At 45.7% G+C, this 22,643-nt stretch overlaps 1 protein-coding gene across 2 annotated transcripts in view; it reads left to right on the top strand.

The window, feature by feature from the left end:
* Window positions 1-22,643, top strand: part of Adra1b (adrenoceptor alpha 1B) — a 118,689-nt gene that overhangs the window by 47,857 nt on the left and 48,189 nt on the right. Inside the window, 2 exon segments of one of the 2 annotated variants that reach the window (NM_001429872.1) lie at window positions 12,618-12,684; window positions 13,204-14,345. In NM_001429872.1, the coding sequence (NP_001416801.1) occupies window positions 13,397-14,345 (949 nt within the window). In that variant the 5' untranslated portion in view covers window positions 12,618-12,684; window positions 13,204-13,396. 2 annotated transcript variants of the gene reach the window in all.

The raw sequence follows: 22,643 nt of genomic DNA, 5'->3' as shown, positions 1-22,643 counted from the left end.
GGCTGGCGGGCATTACCACACTTGGTCCAAGATTTCTATTTTTTTATGGCTGAAAATATTTCATTTGTACATATAACACATTTTCTTTATAGGTAGAGAGATGTAATCCTTGGGTCCTATAAAGAAAGATCGGCATTTGTGCGTTACTGTAACACAACCCCAAATATGTGTGTTTCCATAGATCAGTATCCCTGGTCTACTGAGTCTTGCCCAGAACTTTCTGTAGTGTTCATGCTGTTAATATTTGTCAGCACCAACATTAAACCACAGCCAAATATGGGATACCACAGAGATGATAAGTATCAGCTCTCTCATCAGATGGCCTATATTCCAACCCTATGCTTGAATAATTCCAGACAAGTTACTGAATCTCTCCCATTCTCAGTTTCTTCACCTATGAAATAGAGCCAACCATATGTGTCACGGAAAAGTGATGTAGTGGGACTAGATTCAGTGGCTCACGTAGATGACCTCAGCATAATGCTAGTACCTATGGGCACCAAAGTCACAGTTTGTGTAAATGGGGCAAAAGGAAGCAGGCCAAGCCCACCATGTCATGCCTTTAGTGGGCAGAGGAGATCAACGGGGTCCTCCTGGGAATGTGCATCATGGAGTGAATTTCCATTATCCCAGATTTCTCTTGTCTAGACGTTCCCAAAACAGTGTCCACTCACGAGTAGAGTCCCTATAAGAAGCAGAAAGACCAGGATACCTCCTCTTCCTCCGGTCATCTTTTAAAGACTCTTTGGGCTCATTTCCAAATCTTTTAATTTGGTGTCCAGTAAACAGCTGAGAATTTCTGGGCATTTCCTGTCTCCTTACTCAGTGCTCCAGCATCTTTACTTGGCGCTGCAGAGGAAACAGCCTCTTTCTCACCCTTGTCCCCCTCACCATGTCCCTGTAACCAAAGTGATGCCACACGCAATTGCCAAGCTTGTCCATACTTCTCCCAAGGTCCCACCCAGAGACACTCAAAAATAGAGAAAGAAGGCAGAAAACAGTCCGAGTTCTCTCCTCTGTCTAAATCCCTTGGGACCTGGTCTGTCCCCTCCAAAGCTGGGCCCTAACTCTTTGTCCAAGTACAATTTTAGATGCCTCCAAGGAAAAGAGTCCCACCACTTCCTTTAGAACTCTTTGAAGTTGGTGACCACAATTGAAAAAAAAATCCCCCAAAAGGCTTGTGTGGTTTGGATCAGAAAGCACGAGAGAGGAAGAAGAGGAAAGATGGAGAAATTTGAGCCCTGTATTCTGTATTTCTTTCTTTCCTTCTTTAACTCACACCCTTGTCCAGTGTCAGGCAAAATCCTCTTCAACCTCAGTAGTCATCTCAGATGGCAGAGTCCGTGGGGACCAGCGAGGCCAGCATCAGTTCACCTGATTCAGTTCGAGTTGTGTTCTATGAGAAATGATAAACAGTAAAACAGTGGATTCATTCTGTTGCCCCAAAGTCAAGGAGAGAGGAGGGGAAGGAGACAGAGATAGAGAATAGGAGAGACTCACAGTTATAAGTAATAGGATAGAAATATTTGTCAACTCCCAAACCCCGTGGGGGAGAGACCTCACCGCCTGATCAGGTGGGCACTCCTGAGGCTGCAGAGCGGAGGAGACCACCAACACTGCCCACCCCTGCCCACATCCCTGGCCCAAGAGGCAACTGTATAAGGCCTCTGGGTTCCCGTAGGGGAAGGCCCAGGAGCGGCAGGATCCCTGCGCCTGACACACCGTCGGAACCTGAAGGAAACAGACCGGATAAACAGTTCTCTGCACCCAAATCCCGTGGGAGGGAGAGCTAAACCTTCAGAGAGGCGGACACGCCTGGGAAACCAGAAGAGACTGCACTCTGTACACATCCAGACGCCAGAGGAAAACACCAAACGCCATCTGGAACCCTAGTGCACGGAGGCTCCTGGAAAGAGCGGCGCAGATCTTCCCGGTTGCGGCCGCCGCGGAGAGGACTTAGGCAGTACCCCACGAGCAAACTTGAGCCTTGGAACCACAGGTAGGACCAACTTTTCCCCTGCAAGAAACCTGCCTGGTGAACTCAAGACACAGGCCCACAGGAACAGCTGAAGACCTGTAGAGAGGAAAAACTACACGCCCGAAAGCAGAACACTCTGTCCCCATAACTGGCTGAAAGAAAACAGGAAAACAGGTCTACAGCACTCCTGACGCACAGGCTTATAGGACAGTCTAGCCACGGTCAGAAATAGCAGAACAAAGTAACACTAGAGATAATCTGATGGCAAGAGGCAAGCGCAGGAACCCAAGCAACAGAAACCAAGACTACATGGCATCATCGGAGCCCAATTCTCCCACCAAAGCAAACACGGAATATCCAAACACACCAAAAAAGCAAGATCTAGTTTCAAAATCATATTTGATCATGATGCTGGAGGACTTCAAGAAAGACATAAAGAACTCCCTTAGAGAACAAGTAGAAGCCTACAGAGAGGAATCGCAAAAATCCCTGAAAGAATTCCAGGAAAACACAATCAAACAGTTGAAGGAATTAAAAATGGAAATAGAAGCAATCAAGAAAGAACACATGGAAACAACCCTGGACATAGAAAATCAAAAGAAAAGACAAGGAGCTGTAGATACAAGCTTCACCAACAGAATACAAGAGATGGAAGAGAGAATCTCGGAGCAGAAGATTCCATAGAAATCATTGACACAACGGTCAAAGATAATGTAAAACAGAAAAAGCTACTGGTCCAAAACATACAGGAAATCCAGGACTCAATGAGAAGATCAAACCTAAGGATAATAGGTATAGAAGAGAGTGAAGACTCCCAGCTCAAAGGACCAGTAAATATCTTCAACAAAATCATAGAAGAAAACTTCCCTAACCTAAAAAAAGAGATACCCATAGGCATACAAGAAGCCTACAGAACTCCAAATAGATTGGACCAGAAAAGAAACACCTCCCGTCACATAATTGTCAAAACACCAAACGCACAAAATAAAGAAAGAATATTAAAAGCAGTAAGGGAAAAAGGTCAAGTAACATATAAAGGCAGACCTATCAGAATCACACCAGACTTTTCACCAGAAACTATGAAGGCCAGAAGATCCTGGACAGATGTCATACAGACCCTAAGAGAACACAAATGCCAGCCCAGGTTACTGTATCCTGCAAAACTCTCAATTAACATAGATGGAGAAACCAAGATATTCCATGACAAAACCAAATTTGCACAATATCTTTCTACAAATCCAGCATTACAAAGGATAATAAAGGGTAAAGCCCAACATAAGGAGGCAAGCTATACCCTAGAAGAAGCAAGAAACTAATCGTCTTGGCAACAAAACAAAGAGAATGAAAGCACACAAACATAACCTCACATCCAAATATGAATATAACAGGAAGCAATAATCACTATTCCTTAATATCTCTCAACATCAATGGCCTCAACTCCCCAATAAAAAGACATAGATTAACAAACTGGATACGCAATGAGGACCCTGCATTCTGCTGCCTACAGGAAACACACCTCAGAGACAAAGACAGACACTACCTCAGAGTGAAAGGCTGGAAAACAACTTTCCAAGCAAATGGTCAGAAGAAGCAAGCTGGAGTAGCCATTCTAATATCAAATAAAATCAATTTTCAATTAAAAGTCATCAAAAAAGATAAGGAAGGACACTTCATATTCATCAAAGGAAAAATCCACCAAGATAAACTCTCAATCCTCATCTTCGATTGGTTTATATACAAGTGTGCAATTTCTAGGCTTGAAAGTAAAATGATACTATCTGGTGCTGGATAGAGGAGCCTTATTTTTTATTATGGCAGCTTGCTATTTTTGTAACATGGTGATTTGGTTGAACACAATAAAGTACAGTAGTAACTGATCTCCCCCTCTTCCTGGATGAGTGAGGAGATGATTAAATGTTGATGTCAGCATCCATGAGCATATTCAGATGAGCTTCTGCTTCTGTTGAAAAGGATGCTGTGTTTGATTGTGGTCCGAAGCTTTGAAGCACTACTTGGCATCTCCTTCCTTGGAGGTCTCACTGTTTAAACATAACAGATTTGATAGCTTGTTGGTAAGGTGAGGTCCAGCTTGTCTCCACTAGGTCATCTTCATGTGAATCTGGTGGTTATACGGTTTTGTTCTAGGGATATTTCATTTTTTTAATAACGGTTTTAGCTGACATTCATGGAGAGAATGAATCCTTAGAACTGTGCCACTAGTGAAAGGAAATCCTGTCTAGAGTATGTTTCTTTACAAAGCTGTGTCACACCATCCTTTGGGCCCTCTGCTGGAAAAGTAGAATCAAGTCTCAAATAATGCCTTTTAAATTGTATCCTCTAGTATTATAGATGTAGGACAGTACTGTATCATACCTCTGTGGATGTAAAATAGCTTGTACCTGCTTTATGATACGTAGTAGTGACCGTGCTTTATCAGAGCTGTTTTTAATGATGTTGCTCAGAATGTTTTCTTTCCAGATGATGATTGAGAAGCTAATTTAAAAAAAAAATGGTGCCAGGTACCACAAGAGTAACAGAACTGTGCTGTTTTCTCGGGTTTTGTTTTTTTACTTTTTTTTTTTAATGGAGTATGCTGGATGTCTCTACAGTTTTGTTCAGATGACTGCAGAACCTGGAAAAGCTGTTGCTGCTGTTGATGCATAACACTGCTATTATTGGTCTTTTTATATAAATATAAATATATATATACAGATATATAATTTGAAAAAAAAAAGAAATATTTGTCAAGGGTCCTAGCAAGGATTTGACCCTGAGGAAGTCACAATAAAGAATTAAGGAGGCAGGCAGTGGTGGCCCATGCCTTTAATGCCAGCACTTGGGCAGCAGAGGCAGGTGCATCTCTGAGTTTGAGGCCAACCAGGTCTACAGAATGAGTTCAGGACAGCCAGGGCCACAGAGAGAAATACCGCTTCCAGAAAAAGAGGCAAGAGGAGGAATTAAGGAAAATCATATGACAAAGCAGTAGACAAAGCAAGTAAACACATGCATACATACATGCATACATACATATGTGATAGGTAGATTGTGGCACACACACATGATAGATACACACTTGTGATAGGTAATTGACAAATGGTAAGTACACAGATGCACAGATCATGATACTATGCATACATGCATACTTAGATTATAAATATAAAATTATAGAGAATATGAATGTAATAACAGTGGCAGTCTTTTATTGGGGGAGGGGTATAGCCAGCTTTCAGCCTAAATATTACAGACCAGAGCATCTTTCATCTGTACAACCCCCTAGCCTGTGCACTGTCTCAGGGAAAGGAAAGCATTGTTTCTAGGGCACACATGAGTTAAGGGATGGAAATTACTTACACGGCTGGTCCAAAGGTCACCCAGCTGAGCGGCTAAAACTAGGATTCAAACTCAGAGCCTGTGGCATGATGCAGAAACATGATATCCGTGGCAACGGAGTTATGAGCATGAAGTCAGTCCTCTTGACTACTGACACTGACTCTGTCTCAGGCAAGCCCCATCTTCTTCCAGGGCCTTTGTGTCCCCACACGGAAAATAAGAAAGTCGGACTAGATAAAGGGTTTTCTACAAAGTTTCACAGGGTAAACACTCGAGGCTGGATAGACAAGATGACCCAACTGCTATAACTACTTGACTTTGCTACTATGGCATGAAAACTGCCACACCCTCCACACCAACAAAACGGACATGGCTGGGTTTCAATAAAACCTTATTATAAAAATAAAATCAAATAAAACACAGGCACAAAGTTTAATTTAATGCACAGGCTACAGTTTGCATGTCCTGGACTAGTGTTTTGTTTTTGCTTTGTTTTGTTTTGTTAGGGGTCACTGTTGTTGTTGTAGTTGTTGTTGTTGATGATGATGATGATGATGACGGTGGTGGTGGTGGTGGTGGTGGTGGTGGTGGTGGTGGTGGTGGTGGTGGTGGTGTGATATTTTAGAAGTTCCTCGTCCTGAATTGTGGTGGTAGAGCTCAGAGAGGCCAGGGCACTGAAGAGGCAGCTGTAGCACATGTTGTTAGAGTGACTCTGGCCTCGTTTTCTAGTAGCTAGCTGGCGTAAAAGAAAACGGACATGTTCTTCAAACATACAGAAAGAAGAACCGTCATGTTACATGCGTAGGCATCCCAGGCTTACACCCTGGCCTCCCAGACTCTCTCCCAATGTGGGACATAAATTTAGCCCCTGGATGACTTAGCAGTTCATCCTCCCCGCCACTTGCTGCTGAGGGTTGCTATAGAGCCCTCCCAGCTCACCAGGGCTGGATGCTGGATTAGGGAAACTAAGCTCATCAAAGCTTATCATAAACAAAAGCAGCCCTGCACAGAGGAAGCTGAGATTCCTCACTCTTGGGAGCCTCTGACATGTATGCTGTCTTAAGAAGTAATAGGTACGCCTGCAACAGCCAGCCATCCCCTGCCCAGAAGAAAGGCTGGGACAGTATTTTGGCCCTCTGACCTAGAGGTATAAAAGTACAAAAATTCTCCTTCGAGGGTCCACAGCCCCCAGGGTGCCTTGTGGAGTAAACGCCTCACACCATCAGCACCTTCTTCTTTTTAGCCTCATTAACGGGGTGTTTTGCAGACAATCTATGCCAGTCCTATTGCCTTGGGCAGATCATTTAAACACTGAACTTCAGTTTCTCTATCTATCAGATATCTACAACAGCAGCATCTACCTAATGTCATTATCAGGATTAAATAAGATGTAGTGAGTCAAGCATTTTGGCCCCATGCCGAGCACCTCCTAAATGTCTTGCAGTCCCTGGCTAATAGATGTTACTGTCGCCCAGCACTTGGCACTTGTCACATATTATCACAGTCCTCACCATGGCCTTGTGAACAGGAACCATGCTGACCCTCCTCTCACTGGTTAGGAAGCCAGGAGCCCAAAGTGGTTATGGGATTTACCCAAGATCATAATTTATGAAAGTAGGGCATAAACCCGGGTCAGCAAGATGCCAGACATCTGGCTCTTCATACTTCCCCTACCCAAGGCCACAGTCGTTGCTCTTTAAGGATACAGAGGGTTCATAATGAATCCCAGCCAGTCCTCCTCTCCCTGGCAGAACGACTCCTAGAGGTAGGGCAGGCTGGCCCGAGGAGTGCCTCTGCAGAACCTTCTAGGGAAAATGGTTCTGTCTTCCCACCTCCCTGACCTCTGCTCACTCACAACCCTGGTCACATTTTGGTTTCTGCTGTAATTTCCTTCAGCTAACATGGAGCCTTTGGCTGCCTTTTTTTTTTTTTTTTTTTTTAAAGCAATCTCAGTCTGGTGCAGAGAGAAGGTTGCAATGCAACTTTCAAAGCACAATGCTAGGAGTACCGAGGCCAACTACTCACTGTACAGCCTTGGTTATATCCAGAACCTATCTGAGCCTCAGTTTTCTCATTTGTAAAATGGGTCCTCATTTGAACTTTTATGAGGAGTGTCTGGCACACGGAAGGTTCTCTCTGAAAGGTGTTTTGCCTTCATTCCTTATGCTCAGTGGATGGTGAGTGCTAGGTTATCAGTCGCTTAGTTTTTTTAATTAGATTTGATCTTTGATAACCCACAACACTTAGTGTGGTGCCTCTCATGAAACAGATACACCAAGCGATATCTGGTTGGATTGCGACTAGAAAGAGCTAGACAGAGTAAACCAGAAAGATAAGTAAATGATAGATAGATAGATAGATAGATAGATAGATAGATAGATAGATAGATAGATGATAGATAGATGATTGATAGATGATAGATGGATAGATATATAGATAGACAGATAGATGATAGATAGATAGTTAGATGATACATAGATAGATGACAGATAGATAGATGATTGATAGATGATAGATAGATAGATAGATAGATAGATAGATAGATAGATAGATAGATGATAGATAGGTAGATAGTTAGATGATACATAGATAGATGATAGATAGATAGATGATTGATAGATAGATAGATAGATAGGTGATAGATGATAGATAGATGACAGATATAGATAGATAGATAGATAGATGATAAATAGATAGATAGATGATAGATAGATGATAGATAGATAGATAGATGATAAATAGGTAGATAGATAGATAGATAGATAGATAGATAGATAGATAGGTGATAAATAGGTAGATAGATAGAGGATAGATAGATAGATAGATAGATAGATAGATAGATAGATTGTATAATTCCAGGAGAAAGACCACCTTCCATAAATGTCCTAAGTAAATCACTTCCAGCCTCAGTTTCCCCTCTGTTCAGATTCAGTGGCAACTTCTCCTAGAGGGCTCACATAAATGGAAGTCTGCACCATCAGAGGTTTCTAATGCAATAAGATGGGTAATGAAAAGATTCTTCTTCTCCAAGCCTCCAATGAGTCAGAGCTCTGTGCTTGGCTTTGCCCCAGGGAGTACCGAGAAAATGAAATATAGTCTGTATCCTCATGACACCTAAACAAATCCATGGGTCAAAACGCAGCCAGAAGGGCAAAGAGGCATCTGCAGTGAGGCTAGGGACAGTGGAGAGCAAAGAAGCAGCCATCGGCAGGACTTGATTAGTGGGGGCCCTGCCTCGTATCTGCTGTTAAGGCTACTACCTGTCTGCTTTGTGCTGGGACATGTTTGTTCTGCCTATGTGAAAGATGCTGGCGAATGAATGACAGCACGTCAGAAATCTGCAAGGATATTTGACTCCCCTCAATGCCTCGATAAGCTCTTCCACATCCTGACACCCGAATGGAGACACAAGTTCTCAAGCTATTCTCTTTGGTAATAAAGATAAGCCAATTTGAATCTCAGATTTGTTCTTTATGACATGTGCATGCGTGAGCGCGTGTGTGCGTGCATGTGTGTTTCTTCCCTTTCGGTCTTTTGCCTTCATAAGAAAAAATGATATTGGATACACCAGGCTTTCACATTTCAGACACTGGCCGTGACTATGCAGACACAGCCCCAGAGACTGTGGCGTGCTGTTGGCTGTTAATTAATGCCCAAGGAAGTGAGAAATGGGACACTAAACTCGAAAACATGGCCAGGAGCTTGTTATTCCTTCTGCCTCTCACTTCCTGTCTCCACATCCCTGAGGTTTGTACAAACCATCAGTTTTACCCCAGCTTATCAGTATTCTCCTCTTGCCAGATATCACCCCTGAGAGGAAACAGCTCCAGGAAAGCTCCCTCCTCCTAGCACTCTGGTTGTGTAGGTACCGGGGATGCTCTCTTAGTGCCACATCCCATCCTGGAAGATCAATAAAGGGAGAGCAGCAGAGTGGATTCAGGGCCTTGTCTATCCAGTCAGCACACAAGGGTATCTCAAAAGATCATCTGGACCAGCCTCTCTCTCCATACAAAATAATACGAGAGGCCTCTGAGACCAAGGACAGTCTCTCCTTCCCATTAAGATCTCTGACAGATGGCTGCAGGCAGGCACTGTCCTGGTCCACATTCCACTGTGTAAGTCAGTAGTGGCCATGTTGGTCTTTTTTCTACATCAGAAGACACCCCACATTCTGTGAGCCAGAGAAAAGGAGTCAATGGCCTGACCACCTGTGGCAGCTGCCCAGGGCCCTTTGCCTCCACACCATCTTCACGATGGCAAAATCAATGAGTTAAGGTACCAGGAGCTCCTACAGGACCACACTACCACCAACCTTAAAAACAGGCATCTCAATGAATATCCTAGTAAGAGCACCAGTGGAAGGGGAAGCCCTGGGTCCTGCTAAGACTGAACCCCCAGTGAACTAGTCTATGGGGGGAGGGCGGCAATGGGGGAAGGGTTGGGAGGGGAACACCCATAAGGAAGGGGAGGGGGGAGGGGGATGTTTGCCCGGAAACCGGGAAAGGGAATAACACTCGAAATGTATATAAGAAATACTCAAGTTAATAAAAAAAAAAAGACATAGTTGTTTTAACTGCAATGAATTTTATGAACATTAAGTAAATATGTGGTGGGGTTGGTGTTTAGTGGAGTTTATGAATGTGTAAACATGGAATATGTGAAATTACTAATTAATAAAGCTCATTTTACTGGTAAAAAAAAAAAACAGGCATCTCTTATTTTTAAATCTCTAAAGGCAGCTTAGGTCAGATCATTGAAACAGGGGCTGGGACTGTTTTCAGGGCTATCTGCATCCCTGTTTGTTTGAAATCCCATAGAAACTCCTTAAAATTGTATATTTTGTGCAACTGGAGAGCCTGTGTAGTTTTGTAGATTAAGATTTTTAAACATAGAGTGGGGGATACATGCTTGCAACGCCAACAGTTAAGAGCCTAGGGCAAGAGGAAGATTATCATGATTTGGGGGCCATCCTGGGCTAACAATAAGTTCTAGGGCAGCCTGGGCCACAAGTAAGACCACCTCTCAAACAAGCAATCAAAGGCTGCTCAGCAGTTAGAGGCATTTGCTGCTCTTGCAGAGGACTCAAGTTCAATGCCCATCACCCAAATGGTGGCTCACAACCATCCCAATTCCAGCTCCAGAGGACCCCATGCCATCTCTCAACCGTCACAGGCAGCAGGCATGAATGTAACACACAGGTACGATAATTTTAAAAAACACAAATAAACGAAAAGCTTAATCTTCTCCAAAAAGTATAAATAAAAAGACCTGAAGAGCCCAGCTTTAGGTTGAAGGCCCTGCACGGGGACCGCCTTGCATGGCACCTGCTTCTTCACCCCTTAATCAAACTACAGTGATTAGCAAAAGCAGAAATGAGAAGCCTGGGTCACGGCTTGTGGACTGGAAGAAATGGGTATCAGGTGTCTAATTCAGCAGCCCCTGCCCTGTCCCCTGCTTTATGTCACTACCATATGAGTAACTCTCTAATCCACTGTTTTCCCATGTATCCACAAAGAATAGTTATGCCTCTCTTAAAGACCTGTTAAAGAATAAAAAAGAAAATAAGCGAGCTGAGTGTAGTGTCTTGTGTCTGTAATCCAAGCACTGGGGAGGCAGGGGACAGAGGATTTTGGAGTTTGGAGCAGTCTTGGCCTACATAATGAGTTCAAGACTAGTGTGAGCGACACAGCAAGACCCAGTCCAAGAAGAAGAAGAAGAAGAAGAAGAAGAAGAAGAAGAAGAAGAAGAAGAAGAAGAAGAAGAAGAAGAAGAAGAAGAAGAAGAAGAAGAAGAAGAAGAAGAAGAAGAAGAAGAAGAAGAAGAAGAAGAAGAAGAAGAAGAAAAAGAAGAGAAGAAGAAGAGGAGGAGGAGGAGGAGGAGGAGGAGGAGGAGGAGGAGGAGGAGGAGGAGGAGGAGGAGGGCAGGGAAATAAGTAAATGTTTGACTATCAGCAGGAGCTCAGCAAATATGGGTCCCTTCCCAGTAGCAGTACCTTGGATCCTGAAATGTGCCATTTAAAAAGGATCCCGAGCTACACCATCCACTCTGTCCCCTATTTTGCTCCTGTAGGAACAGTGACTCTTTTGCAGCTCAGTACTCAGCACTGGAATTGGGAGACCCAGTAACGGGGTTCAACTCCGACTCCTAGTTCCTCTCCTCAGTAGGTATATGTACTTGATAAAGGGGGCTCAACTTCCTTTATAACCCAGTCCCATGCTCAAAGCAGAAATCAAAATGAGACTAGCTCTCTCATTGAGTCATGAAAAAAAGGCAACATGAACTTAGCACACAGTCTACTATCTTAGTGTTGGGAGACAGAGAATCTTGAGTTCAAAACCAACCTGAAGATCTTGTTTGCAAAAAAAAAAAAAATCAAGAAAATTCTTCCCTGGTTTCACACCTTTTTTTTGTCCTTTTTATAATTATCTACCATTACCCACATCTGGAAATAGGCCTTTGTAGCTTAAGATCCAAACGTGAGTTCAAGGTAATACAAGAAAAGAGCCAACGGACAACAAAATCCCCCAAGCCCCTTCCCCAGGGTGTGACAATCTGTTTGCCCTCTCTCTACTCCCAGAGAGCTAACTAGCTCCCTCTCACCTTTCCCTCCCTCACACTCAACTATCTCTTTAGTGACACTCCCAAGCCCCTACTTAAAATGTCAAGTTCAGACTGGAGATGTTCTCAGTTGGTAGAGAGTATGTGCTTGTCTAGAATGCATGAGGCCCTTGGTTCCATCCCCAGTATTAAAGAAACCGACAATGGTGATACATGCCTGTAATTCCAGCACTCAGGAGGTGGCCACAGGAAAATCGAGAGTTCAAAGTTATCCTTATGCTATATAGTAAGCTATGGGGGCAACCTGAGTTACATCATACTCTGTCATTAAAAGAAAAGAAAATCCAATTCATATTCCTGCATACCCTGTCCTCAATTAATCTTCTCCTTAACTCCTGTCCTTAGATGTCATGCTTCAGATTCTGCTTGTTTGGTAAGCTCCCACTTACAGGTCAGGAATCTGGCTACCCTCCAACTGTTGGAGAACAGTGCCTAGAACAGAACCACTGTCTGCAGGCGGACATTAACAACCGGTGAAGGAATAAGTGAACAACTGAACGGATGGATGGATGGATGGATGGATGGATGGATGGATGGATGGATGGATGAATGAATGAATGAGCAAACAGAAGTTTCTGGGTTTTATCAAGGCCAAAGAGGTTGCAAGGGGGAACTAAAGTATATCCCTGGTCTTGGATGTGACTCAAGTCTCTGCCACCTGCCTAACGCAGGGATTTTCTTCCTTTTGTAGAAACCAGTTGTGTAGAAGTTGCACATCCCTCTGAACCCATGGCTGACTCCAGGGGTCCCCATTAGAGGTAAGCATCCCCACCCTACCTTTTAACTGAAGCGTGAACAGGAGGGAAAATAATCCCAGCGGGGCCCCTGGGGTGTATGAACCGGGATGCCCACACCCGGATCCCCTGCTCTGCTCCCAGCCCCATCCCCGCAGAGGGAGCGGTGCGGGGCGCGGCTGATCTCCAGGCCGACCCGGCTGGCGCTGGCGTCGGGGCTGCGCGCCTTGGCTGGACCCGCATTGCCCCCTAGTGCCGCACAGAGTCAGGGCGCCCGGGCTTCCCCGCCTGATGTCACCGCCGTGCAGTCAGCCCAGAGGCGGCTCATTGAAAGCAGACCCTCTTCGCGATCGCTGGGCGGAGAAGGCACCGCGGTCCGCAGACCCGCTGCGGGCCGGGCACAGCCGGGCACCCCCGGCCCCGCGCCTGCTCCTCCCAGCGCTCCCGCGCCAGCCGGGCCAGGCGCGCCTGACGTGGACCATTAAACTTGGAGCTGCCGCCTCGTCCCCTCTCTCCTCCTCCTCCTCCTCCTCCTTCTGACAGGCGAGCGAGCCGCTGGGTGCAGGCAGGCGACGTGCTGCCGGGCTAGGCTGCCCGGGGGAGATGACTTCTCGCCAGGAGGACGCCTCTGGAAAGAAGACCACGGAGGGAGCAAAGTTTCAGGGTAGCTGAGGTGCCTTGGTCGCAGCCCTTCCGAGCCCAATCTCCTCCCTGGCTATGGAGGGCGGACTTTAAAATGAATCCCGATCTGGACACCGGCCACAACACATCAGCACCTGCCCACTGGGGAGAGTTGAAAGATGACAACTTCACTGGCCCCAACCAGACCTCGAGCAACTCCACACTGCCCCAGCTGGACGTCACCAGGGCCATCTCTGTGGGCCTGGTGCTGGGCGCCTTCATCCTCTTTGCCATCGTGGGCAACATCTTGGTCATCCTGTCGGTGGCCTGCAACCGGCACCTGCGGACGCCCACCAACTACTTTATCGTCAACCTGGCCATTGCTGACCTGCTGTTGAGTTTCACAGTACTGCCCTTCTCCGCTACCCTAGAAGTGCTTGGCTACTGGGTGCTGGGGCGCATCTTCTGTGACATCTGGGCAGCGGTAGATGTCCTGTGCTGTACGGCCTCCATCCTGAGCCTATGTGCCATCTCCATTGACCGCTACATTGGGGTGCGATACTCTCTGCAGTACCCCACGCTGGTCACCCGCAGGAAGGCCATCTTGGCGCTCCTCAGTGTGTGGGTCTTGTCCACGGTCATCTCCATCGGGCCTCTCCTTGGATGGAAAGAACCTGCGCCCAATGATGACAAAGAATGTGGGGTCACCGAAGAACCCTTCTACGCCCTCTTTTCCTCCCTGGGCTCCTTCTACATCCCGCTCGCGGTCATCCTGGTCATGTACTGCCGGGTCTACATCGTGGCCAAGAGGACCACCAAGAATCTGGAGGCGGGAGTCATGAAGGAAATGTCCAACTCCAAGGAGCTGACCCTGAGGATCCACTCCAAGAACTTTCATGAGGACACCCTCAGCAGTACCAAGGCCAAGGGCCACAACCCCAGGAGTTCCATAGCTGTCAAACTTTTTAAGTTCTCCAGGGAAAAGAAAGCAGCCAAAACCTTGGGCATTGTAGTCGGAATGTTCATCTTATGTTGGCTCCCCTTCTTCATCGCTCTCCCGCTTGGTAAGTTGGGGGTTAGCAAAGGGGAGATAGACCTTTTCCTATCTTGGTTTTCCTGATGATCTCACCCTAAAGTTTTTTTGTGTGGGTTTGGTTATTTTTATGCCATCAGTGTGTGTTTGGAGATTGGATAATACTATTTGTTCTGCAAGGGCTTTGCAGATTGGGTAACTGGCTAAGAACCAACTCAGGTGTAGGTGAAAAAAAAAAAAAAAAAGCTAAGATACTAGGCACTTGAAATAGAAGCACAGGAGGAGAATCTGGGATGTGGAATGACTCAGTCACTGGCCTCAGTTTAATAATTAAAAAGGACACTGGGCTCCAACATCACGCCAGTGTTATTTCGGTAGTAACGATATATCTGAGAAGGCAGCGTCACTAACGCAGCATACCAAATAGTTTGTAGTTACTGCAGACGCGGCACTGGGGAAGCAGGGAGGCGGCTCCTACAGAGAGAGGCAGTGTTCATTCAATATTTGCAGGGACCACATTTCTCAGCCTTGCAGAGGCTGCGGTTTCCCCCTCCCCCCCCCCCCCCCCCCCCGCTAGCTCTCTCCTTTCTGCACTGTCCTCGTTCTTACCAGATAATAGGAGCATCTTACAGCCAGCCACACAGCTTCCAAGGGCCTTTAAGTTTCTGAAGCTTGGGATTTCAAAGAGAAACATTCTCAGTTTTCGCCTCCACAATGCTCCCAACTCCAGCGGTTTATGAAATGTTCAGAATTTAATTATAGCTGACCCTCACCTTCAGCGATACGATGCCAAGCCCAGGCAAGATGGAACTCAGTCCCCCGCCCCCACCGTCTACAAAAATGTGTCCGTCTTATTTGGCTTGATAGTCCAAGCCGTGATAAGTGAATTGTTCAAAAGGCTTCCTGATTCCTGACAGGGGGGAAAACAAGGTCCGGCTAGACGGTAAACAGAGAGGAAGGTGCAGTTCACATGGCTTGGGAAATCCTTGTCCCTTCTCTGGTGCATTGATCTGCTTTGATTTCTTCTCCTATCCCTGATGAGAACTGGAGGGAAATGAATGGAAGGATGTGCTCGGGGCGGGCTATCAGAAGAGGGGGCACTACCGAGTACCACAGACCTCATGTACCAGTCATGCCTGCAGGGTCTCAGAGGTGGCCAAGCCCCTCCAGCAGCTTTGACTCCAAAGTCACACTGCTTCTGAGAGAAAAAGATGAATGAAGAGGAAGTAAGTGTTTACCAAGAGTTTCCTTTTTTTTTTTTTTTTTAAGGGAAAAAAAAAAAACTCTCCGACATACTGTCTGTGTGATCTTTCCTAAAGAAGTCTGGCAGGCTACTGCCATTCAGAAAAAAATTTTCCCAATGTTGTTAAATAGGAAGAGCTTTCACCAGTGATTGCGTCCCAGTGCAGAATGATTTGCCTTCTCAAGGTCTTGGGACCTTTGGCAGTCTTGTTCTATTAACCATGGGTGACAGCTGTACCGGATCGTCACAAAGATCATGGTTCTGTGTAGGTGTGATTTGGTCTCTTACCGCCATATGACCTTGAGGTAAGCCCTGTTCCTGTGTGAGCCTCGGTTTCCTCATCTACAAAAGGGATTAATTAGTATTCACCCTGGGGAGCTGTGTGGATGTAAGGAGGAAGCAGTGTAAAGTGTGAACCACAGCAAGTATTTAATCAAAATTAGGTGTGAGCACTCTAAGCCAAGCCCCGCTCCACTGGAGGTAGCCAGTAGCTGTGAGTTTCCTCTGTTTACTCTTGCCAATCCAGCACCTGTTAACTTCCTCCCGGATCTACCCACCAACATACAGAGGCTATAGCCAGAGCATGTTTAAGAAGAAAAATAGCCCAGTTGTACTCAGAAATCATCATAGCCACAATCCTTGGCCCTGAGATTCAAGGGAAATAAAAAGCTCCCAACAGGTTGGAAAGAAGAGTCTCAGCTCAAGTGGTACAGGCTACTGAGTTCTACTTTGATCTTGGGCATCAGCTTTGTGACCCTGGGCTTGTTGCTGTGCCTCTCTGGGCCTCCAATCTCATGTGTGGAAAAGAACACAGTTAAGTGAGATGAATGGGGTGTACTGAACACAACACCTGAGAAACTCCATAGTAACATAGCCCCCCTGAGTCCAACCTACAGAGGCTCTGATTCAGTAAATCAGATGGAATCAGGTTCTATATGTTACATCAGACCCCAGGAGACTCTGAAGGGCTGGATCACAATGGAGACCTTGAAAGTCATTGGTCAGAGCATCTCTTGGACCCCTTTAGAGCCCAGCATCCTTAAATGTTGCTAGTTTGAATCTTCCCCAGCTACCAGTGGTGTGAGATGGTATGACTTCTCTCCGTATCGTCTGCTTCAAGTTGTCAAGTCTACCTTCGGGGTCTTCCCTTGGCTTTTCTGTTCACGCCTGTTGAGATCCTGTCCTCCTAGTCTCTGGGGCCCTTCATGTCCATGCAATAGCATCAAAAGGTCATCTATGTCCCCAGCCCACAGTGTTCTCAGAGCTTGCTTCTCCTCTCCTACCAGTGGAAATTCTGATTAGCTATGCCACAATCACCTGGGAGCCCTCCAATATGTTGTCTTTAAATGAGCCCGATGAGTATCCTTCCATGGAAGCCAACAGATGAGGTAATCCATGTAGGGGAGCTGTGGGTTTACAGTGGCTGCAGAAAGGTAGTCCAAAACTCAGTCAGAAGGCACACAATCCATGCTTGCTTTCTCACTAATTTAAGAGCACCAGAGCAAGATGGAGCTGTAGTTCCTCTAGGTAACAACATCCGGTGAGAAGTAGTATGTTAGGCAATAGGAGCTCTTTGGGTTTTTTGGGGTTGTTGTTGTTGTTGTTGCTGTTGTTGTTGTTGTTGTTTTGGTTTTGGTTTTGGGTTGTTTTTTTTTGACATCTGAAGATGATTCCTAATTCTAAATTTTCCATCAAGGACTTTTGACTCAGAGAAGGCAGAAGCAGATGTGCGGAAGGCTATGCCGGACAAGCAGGAAAGTGTAGGTAGGAGTATCTCCCAATCCAGCCAGACTCTCAGGTGCCTGGGTGCCATGAGATTTCCATAGCTGTTTTTGTTTTCTCCATAGGAGAGAAGGGTTGGGATTCCTTCTAGAAGGAGGGAAAGTAGACATGGCCCTACAGGACCCTGCTCTGAGGCCCCATTGTTTTTCTTCCTCCCTTATTTTCATTTTTGGGAGCAGGGTTGGGCCACCTGCAGCGAAGGCTCCTGCAGAGCCCTCCCCACGTGTGCTAGCCCACTCATCTCTCTCCACCCTTTCCCTGTGGCCTCAGACTAAGTTGCGCCAGGGACCAGTGATCACTTATTCCGGATCAGAAATGCGTGTCATCAAACAAGAACCTCTTTCTTCGGCCCCTGGAAATGAGCCAGGGAGTGACAGAGAATCTAGACTAGAATATAGAAGGGTTTCTATCTTGTTGACCATGTATTATGTCCAAGAGAACCTCCAGCTGCTTAGTATGACAATGAAGACCAGCTCCCAGCAGAGGGGAGACAGCCTGGTCAAGGTCTGATGAAGTGGCAGGACTCCTGAGGGAGTGTGTGTTTCAGTATGGGATGTGAGGAGGGGCAGTAGGAAGTGCCAGGCAGCCAACTAGTGGCTGGGACTAGAGGGCTGTTTAGAAAACACTGGAAACTTGCCTTGCTCCAAATCTTTCTTCCGCCTTTTAAAATGCTGAAAGGCACTAGGAAGCCATTATTGAACCAACTGCTCTCCCCTCTAAATAAATGAAGGTCAGTTTCAAAGAAACAGTTGTGCTCCATATAGTACTGAACCAAATAGCGACTGATTGGGCACTTCTCATTCAAATCGTAGCTGAGGAATTTCCACCTATTGTGAGCACAAGTGAGAATGAGGGTCTCAGGACCTAGAACAGAGTCACCCCCATGGATGTGTGTGAATCCTCCAACTCAGCCTTTGAGATTCCTTCAAGGAAAGCAATTGCTTTGAGAACTCCGAGGGAAAAAATTAAAAGTAGAATCCTTCCCAAAAGAAGGAAATATTACTGAGGTAACATACTTTTGGCCATGTATTAAATGTTTAACCAAAGACTTCTTAAAGTACCTACTATGTGTATGTCCCTGCTTCTGTACTAGAAGCTGAATTTTTGAACTAAAACTCAACATGGACTGTATGTGCCTACTCAACATATGGGTATTGAGTACATATTTTGTATAGACATTCTACTGGGCATCTTATGACATTACCCCCAATATCCCTGGCAGATATGCAGTGTGTGGTAACTGCTACCTCTTCGTATATGACTATACCGAAGTTCAATGCAGTTAGATCCTTACCCAGGGTCACACAGCATGTCAGTGACAAGTCCAAGGACTGAGTCCGGCTCTGTCAGAAAAGACCATACCTCATACGCCGCACCTGGCCCTTTCTGTTCACTGATAGCAATGGGCTATCATAGCGAATGTTCACCGTAAACCACCCTGTCACCACTCTGTCAGAAGACAGGAAGGACAAAGTCATTGTAAAATCCTGTCCATGCCTGATAGGAGAAAGAAAAAGTCCAACTGATAAAGTGTCAGCTCAGACCACCCACGTTCAAACTTAAAGCTAGGTTTTCTCCAAGCCTACTGCATTGTGGGTGCTGAGTATCCATAGGAACAAGGCTCTTGCCCATCAGTCAGCTAAGCTGAAGGAAAGGTTGGGAGGAAACCCGCCTTCCTTCGAGGTCTGTGGGTCTCATCTTTAACCATGCATGCGTCCACTAAGTAAATATTTATTTACCACATGGATACTATATCTGGGAATTTTCCTAGAGAAACTATGCTAAGGAAGAAAATTAAGCACCATGGAACGTACTTCAAATGAGGCAAACATGTATTTGAAAAAAAACACAAAAGGAAACACAAATGCATCTGCGATGAGAGACTAGAATCTAATAGGGATCAGTATATCATGAGGTCCCAGGGGAGTAACATGCAGGTAGAAGGCTGAAGAGTGCAGCTTACAGTAGCTACTTTGGTAATGTTGGGAGGAAAGAGATCCATGCAGTGGGAAAGTCTCCTGTAGTAGGGAATGATGGTGAACTCCCAGAGCTTAGGATGAGAACAGGCATGGGTAAGACAGACTGCAGACAAGGACAGAAGCCTGGCCATGATGGGACGTTGGGAGCCATATTACAGAATTTAATTTGGGGATTTTGTACTTGGGGTTAGGTTTCTATTTAGGTGGTGGTGGTGGTTGTTTTTGTTTGTTCTTTGATACAGGGTCTTAGGTAGCCCATTCTGCCGAAAACCTGGCTATGTAGCTGAGGATGACCTTGAACTCCTGATCCTCCTGCCTTCACTTCCCAAATGCTGATGTTACAGACATGCACCACCACATCTGGTTTATGCACTGCTTGGATAAAACCTGGGACTTTGTGAACACCAGGCAGGCACCAACAGAGCTACATGTTCAGGCCTAGATTTTTTCTTAACTGTGTTGGCAACTATGGAAGGAGTTGAAGCACACCGAAGCTCTCTCTGAATCCTATCCCGAAAATGCTGTAGGGCTGAAGAGATGGTTCAGCAGGTAAGAGCACTTGCTGCTCTTACAGAGGACCACAGCTTGATTCCCAGCACCCACTCGCATGGAGCTGCTCAGAACCACCAACTCCAGCAGGCGATCTGATGTTCTTGCTCTCTTCTGGCCTCAAGAGCATCTACACACACACACACACACACACACACACACACACACACACACACACACACCACATCATATATATGCAAGGATTTTGGAAGAGGCCACTCTGGCCAACATATAAAACAGACTGGATATGGGACCAGTAAGAGGTCTCAAAAGTGTTGTGAACAGAAACAGTGATTTAGATCATGCTGATGACAATGGAAGTAGCAAGAAGCAGACATATTTGAGGACTTGGTATGGGATGGCATAGGAAGGCTAATGGGAAAAGTATGTCCAGAATAACCCAGATGTTGGCAGAGAACCACCTGGGTATCACTTGTTGAGCTGGAGGATGTGGGGAACAGGGAGGGCTGAGCAGAAGCAACAGGATTCCTTCCAGAGACTTCCTCAGACAATGTCCAGGCCTGGTTAACCATCACAATGGGTAGGATCTTATTATGATTTGGGCAAAAAACATCTGACCTAAGGCCAAGAGTCCCTGTAAGCAGCCCCAGATACCCATGAGAGACATCTGACAGGAACAGTTTTAACAGCCCAAACCTTGGGCCCCAGAAGAAACCCATCATATCAGAATCTCTTGTGAGGCCAAGAATCTTCAGCCCTTAACAAGTTTTCCTGGGTGAATTTTCATACATCCAGCACAACCTAGTCCTCCTAGGCAGCCATAGATCAGATACCTTATAGAAATCCAAAAAAGTATATGCTTAAGGTTCCAATGTACAACCAGAAGTATCCTCAGTCCTACTCAGGACTTTGGTCCAATCCATGGGGAGGAGGGGAGGAAGGGACGGCAGTGTGCCCTGGATGGTGGTGTCTTTGAACTAGAGCCCCTGACTATGGAAACAGGATGAGCATTATGGAAGCATCCTCACCACACAGGGCATAGTGTGTAGAGCTGCAACCCTAAAGGCAAGTCATGTCATCCTTGTCTCCACAGATGAAAGCCACCAAGTTCAGAGAGGCTCAATAACTTGCCCAAGGTCACACACCTAGTAAATGGTAGACTCCATCAGACTCTGCGCTGGTAATCAGTGAACATTCATTGTGCCATCCCTATTGTTAGAATACTGCTTCCCCAGAATTTGTCAGAGATCCGATGCTCAAAGTTTCCACTGGCTCATGGCAAAATGAGAAAAACATTGTGTTCTTTCAAAAACTGAAATGTATTCAATCTAAATGACTGTCCTTTCAATCCAAAGACTATATCCTTTCTATTTTAAGGCATCAAAATAGCATTTCTAGATGGAACGATGATAATGAATGGTAATAGTTGTGTGTAGGGTGGGGGGGTAAAGTCCTATTTGATAACATTTTTTAAAAAATAGCAACCCTCTGTCAGTTGCCTCTTTAAAAAAGAACTCTGAAATTTGAGTTTCCTAAGATTTTGGAGTCACAGACAATACATAAATAATGGGGAAAGGAAGGAAAGAAGGGAGAAAGGAAGGAGGGCTGGAGTCAACCTCAGTCTTCCAACCAAACCAAGTGGGCTGGGAAGAGGATCCAGGAGAGAAGGATAGCCTGTGCATAAGAATAGACCAGGTATACAGACAAGAGCCAATGGTGGAGGTGGCCAAGTCTGCTGGGGCACAGAGGATGATATAAGTACCAGAGGGTCACCAAGGGCCCCATGAAGGCTTTATGTGAGTATGTGTGAAGCTGTAAAAAATCATGGATGACTGCCAACCTCCATCTGGAAATTGCTTTCTCCCATATCTGCAGGCCTTGTCTTCAGCCATTGTATTCCCTGACCACCTCAGATGATACACTACTGACCCCGATACTTTATACCTTGACACTTTGTTCTGGGGGTAAGAGTTACCCCACAGCCTCTGCCCTGTCTTCTCTCCATAAGCATGTGAGGTAGCTTTTGAAAATATCCCTGTTGCACAGTTAGGGATGTGAACTCAGGAGAGATGGGGGAGCTTTGCTTCAGATGAGTTGGCTGACCGTGAATTCAAATCCAAGTCATCAGATGGGCTTCTCATTAAAGAAATGTTGGGTGGAAGTGTATGACCAAAACACAGAAACTTCTATTCTTAGAAGGAGGAAAGAAAGGGCAGATGGCCACTGGTCACAACCTCACGAAGATACAAAGATCATAAAAATAATTGGGTCGTTTCCTGGCAAAATGAACCGAAACCTCTCTTTTACTGTTGACACTTTTGGAAGACTTTTCAACTTCATGGCTTATGGTTGCTAATAACAAGCACATTTCATCAGATTTCTAGCAAATTTTAGAAAAGACATATTTAGAAAAACGTCTCCCCAGTGTTGTTTCTGGCTTCTTTACCTTTGAGACTGGATTTACCGCCTCCATCCACCTTCAAATGATGCCTGCACCACAGGACACTTCTCCATCACGGGTCATCCTATGCCCTTCCCTTGATGTCCCAGGCCAGGCAAGCTGGCATTGTGGATAGGAGTATTTCTAGACTCTGTGTTCCGCAGCAACTGGCTGGTGATGACCTAGCTATGCAGAAGGAAAGGCTATGAAGTGCATACATTGAGTGAAGAGAATTGCAACCGGACAGAATGTAGTCAGAGTCTAATGGCCCTTGTACCAACACCTGCAAAAGGGAAGGCAAAGTGGGGGGAAGGACCACTCAGCAAAACAGAGGGGTCTCTGTTGATCTCAGTTAACGGACCTCATTTTGGAAAA

Source organism: Rattus norvegicus, chromosome 10 (assembly GCF_021556685.1).
Source record: "Rattus norvegicus strain SHRSP/BbbUtx chromosome 10, alternate assembly SHRSP_T2T, whole genome shotgun sequence".
NCBI lineage: Eukaryota > Metazoa > Chordata > Mammalia > Rodentia > Muridae > Rattus > Rattus norvegicus.
This window is presented reverse-complemented; position numbering and strand designations above follow the sequence as displayed.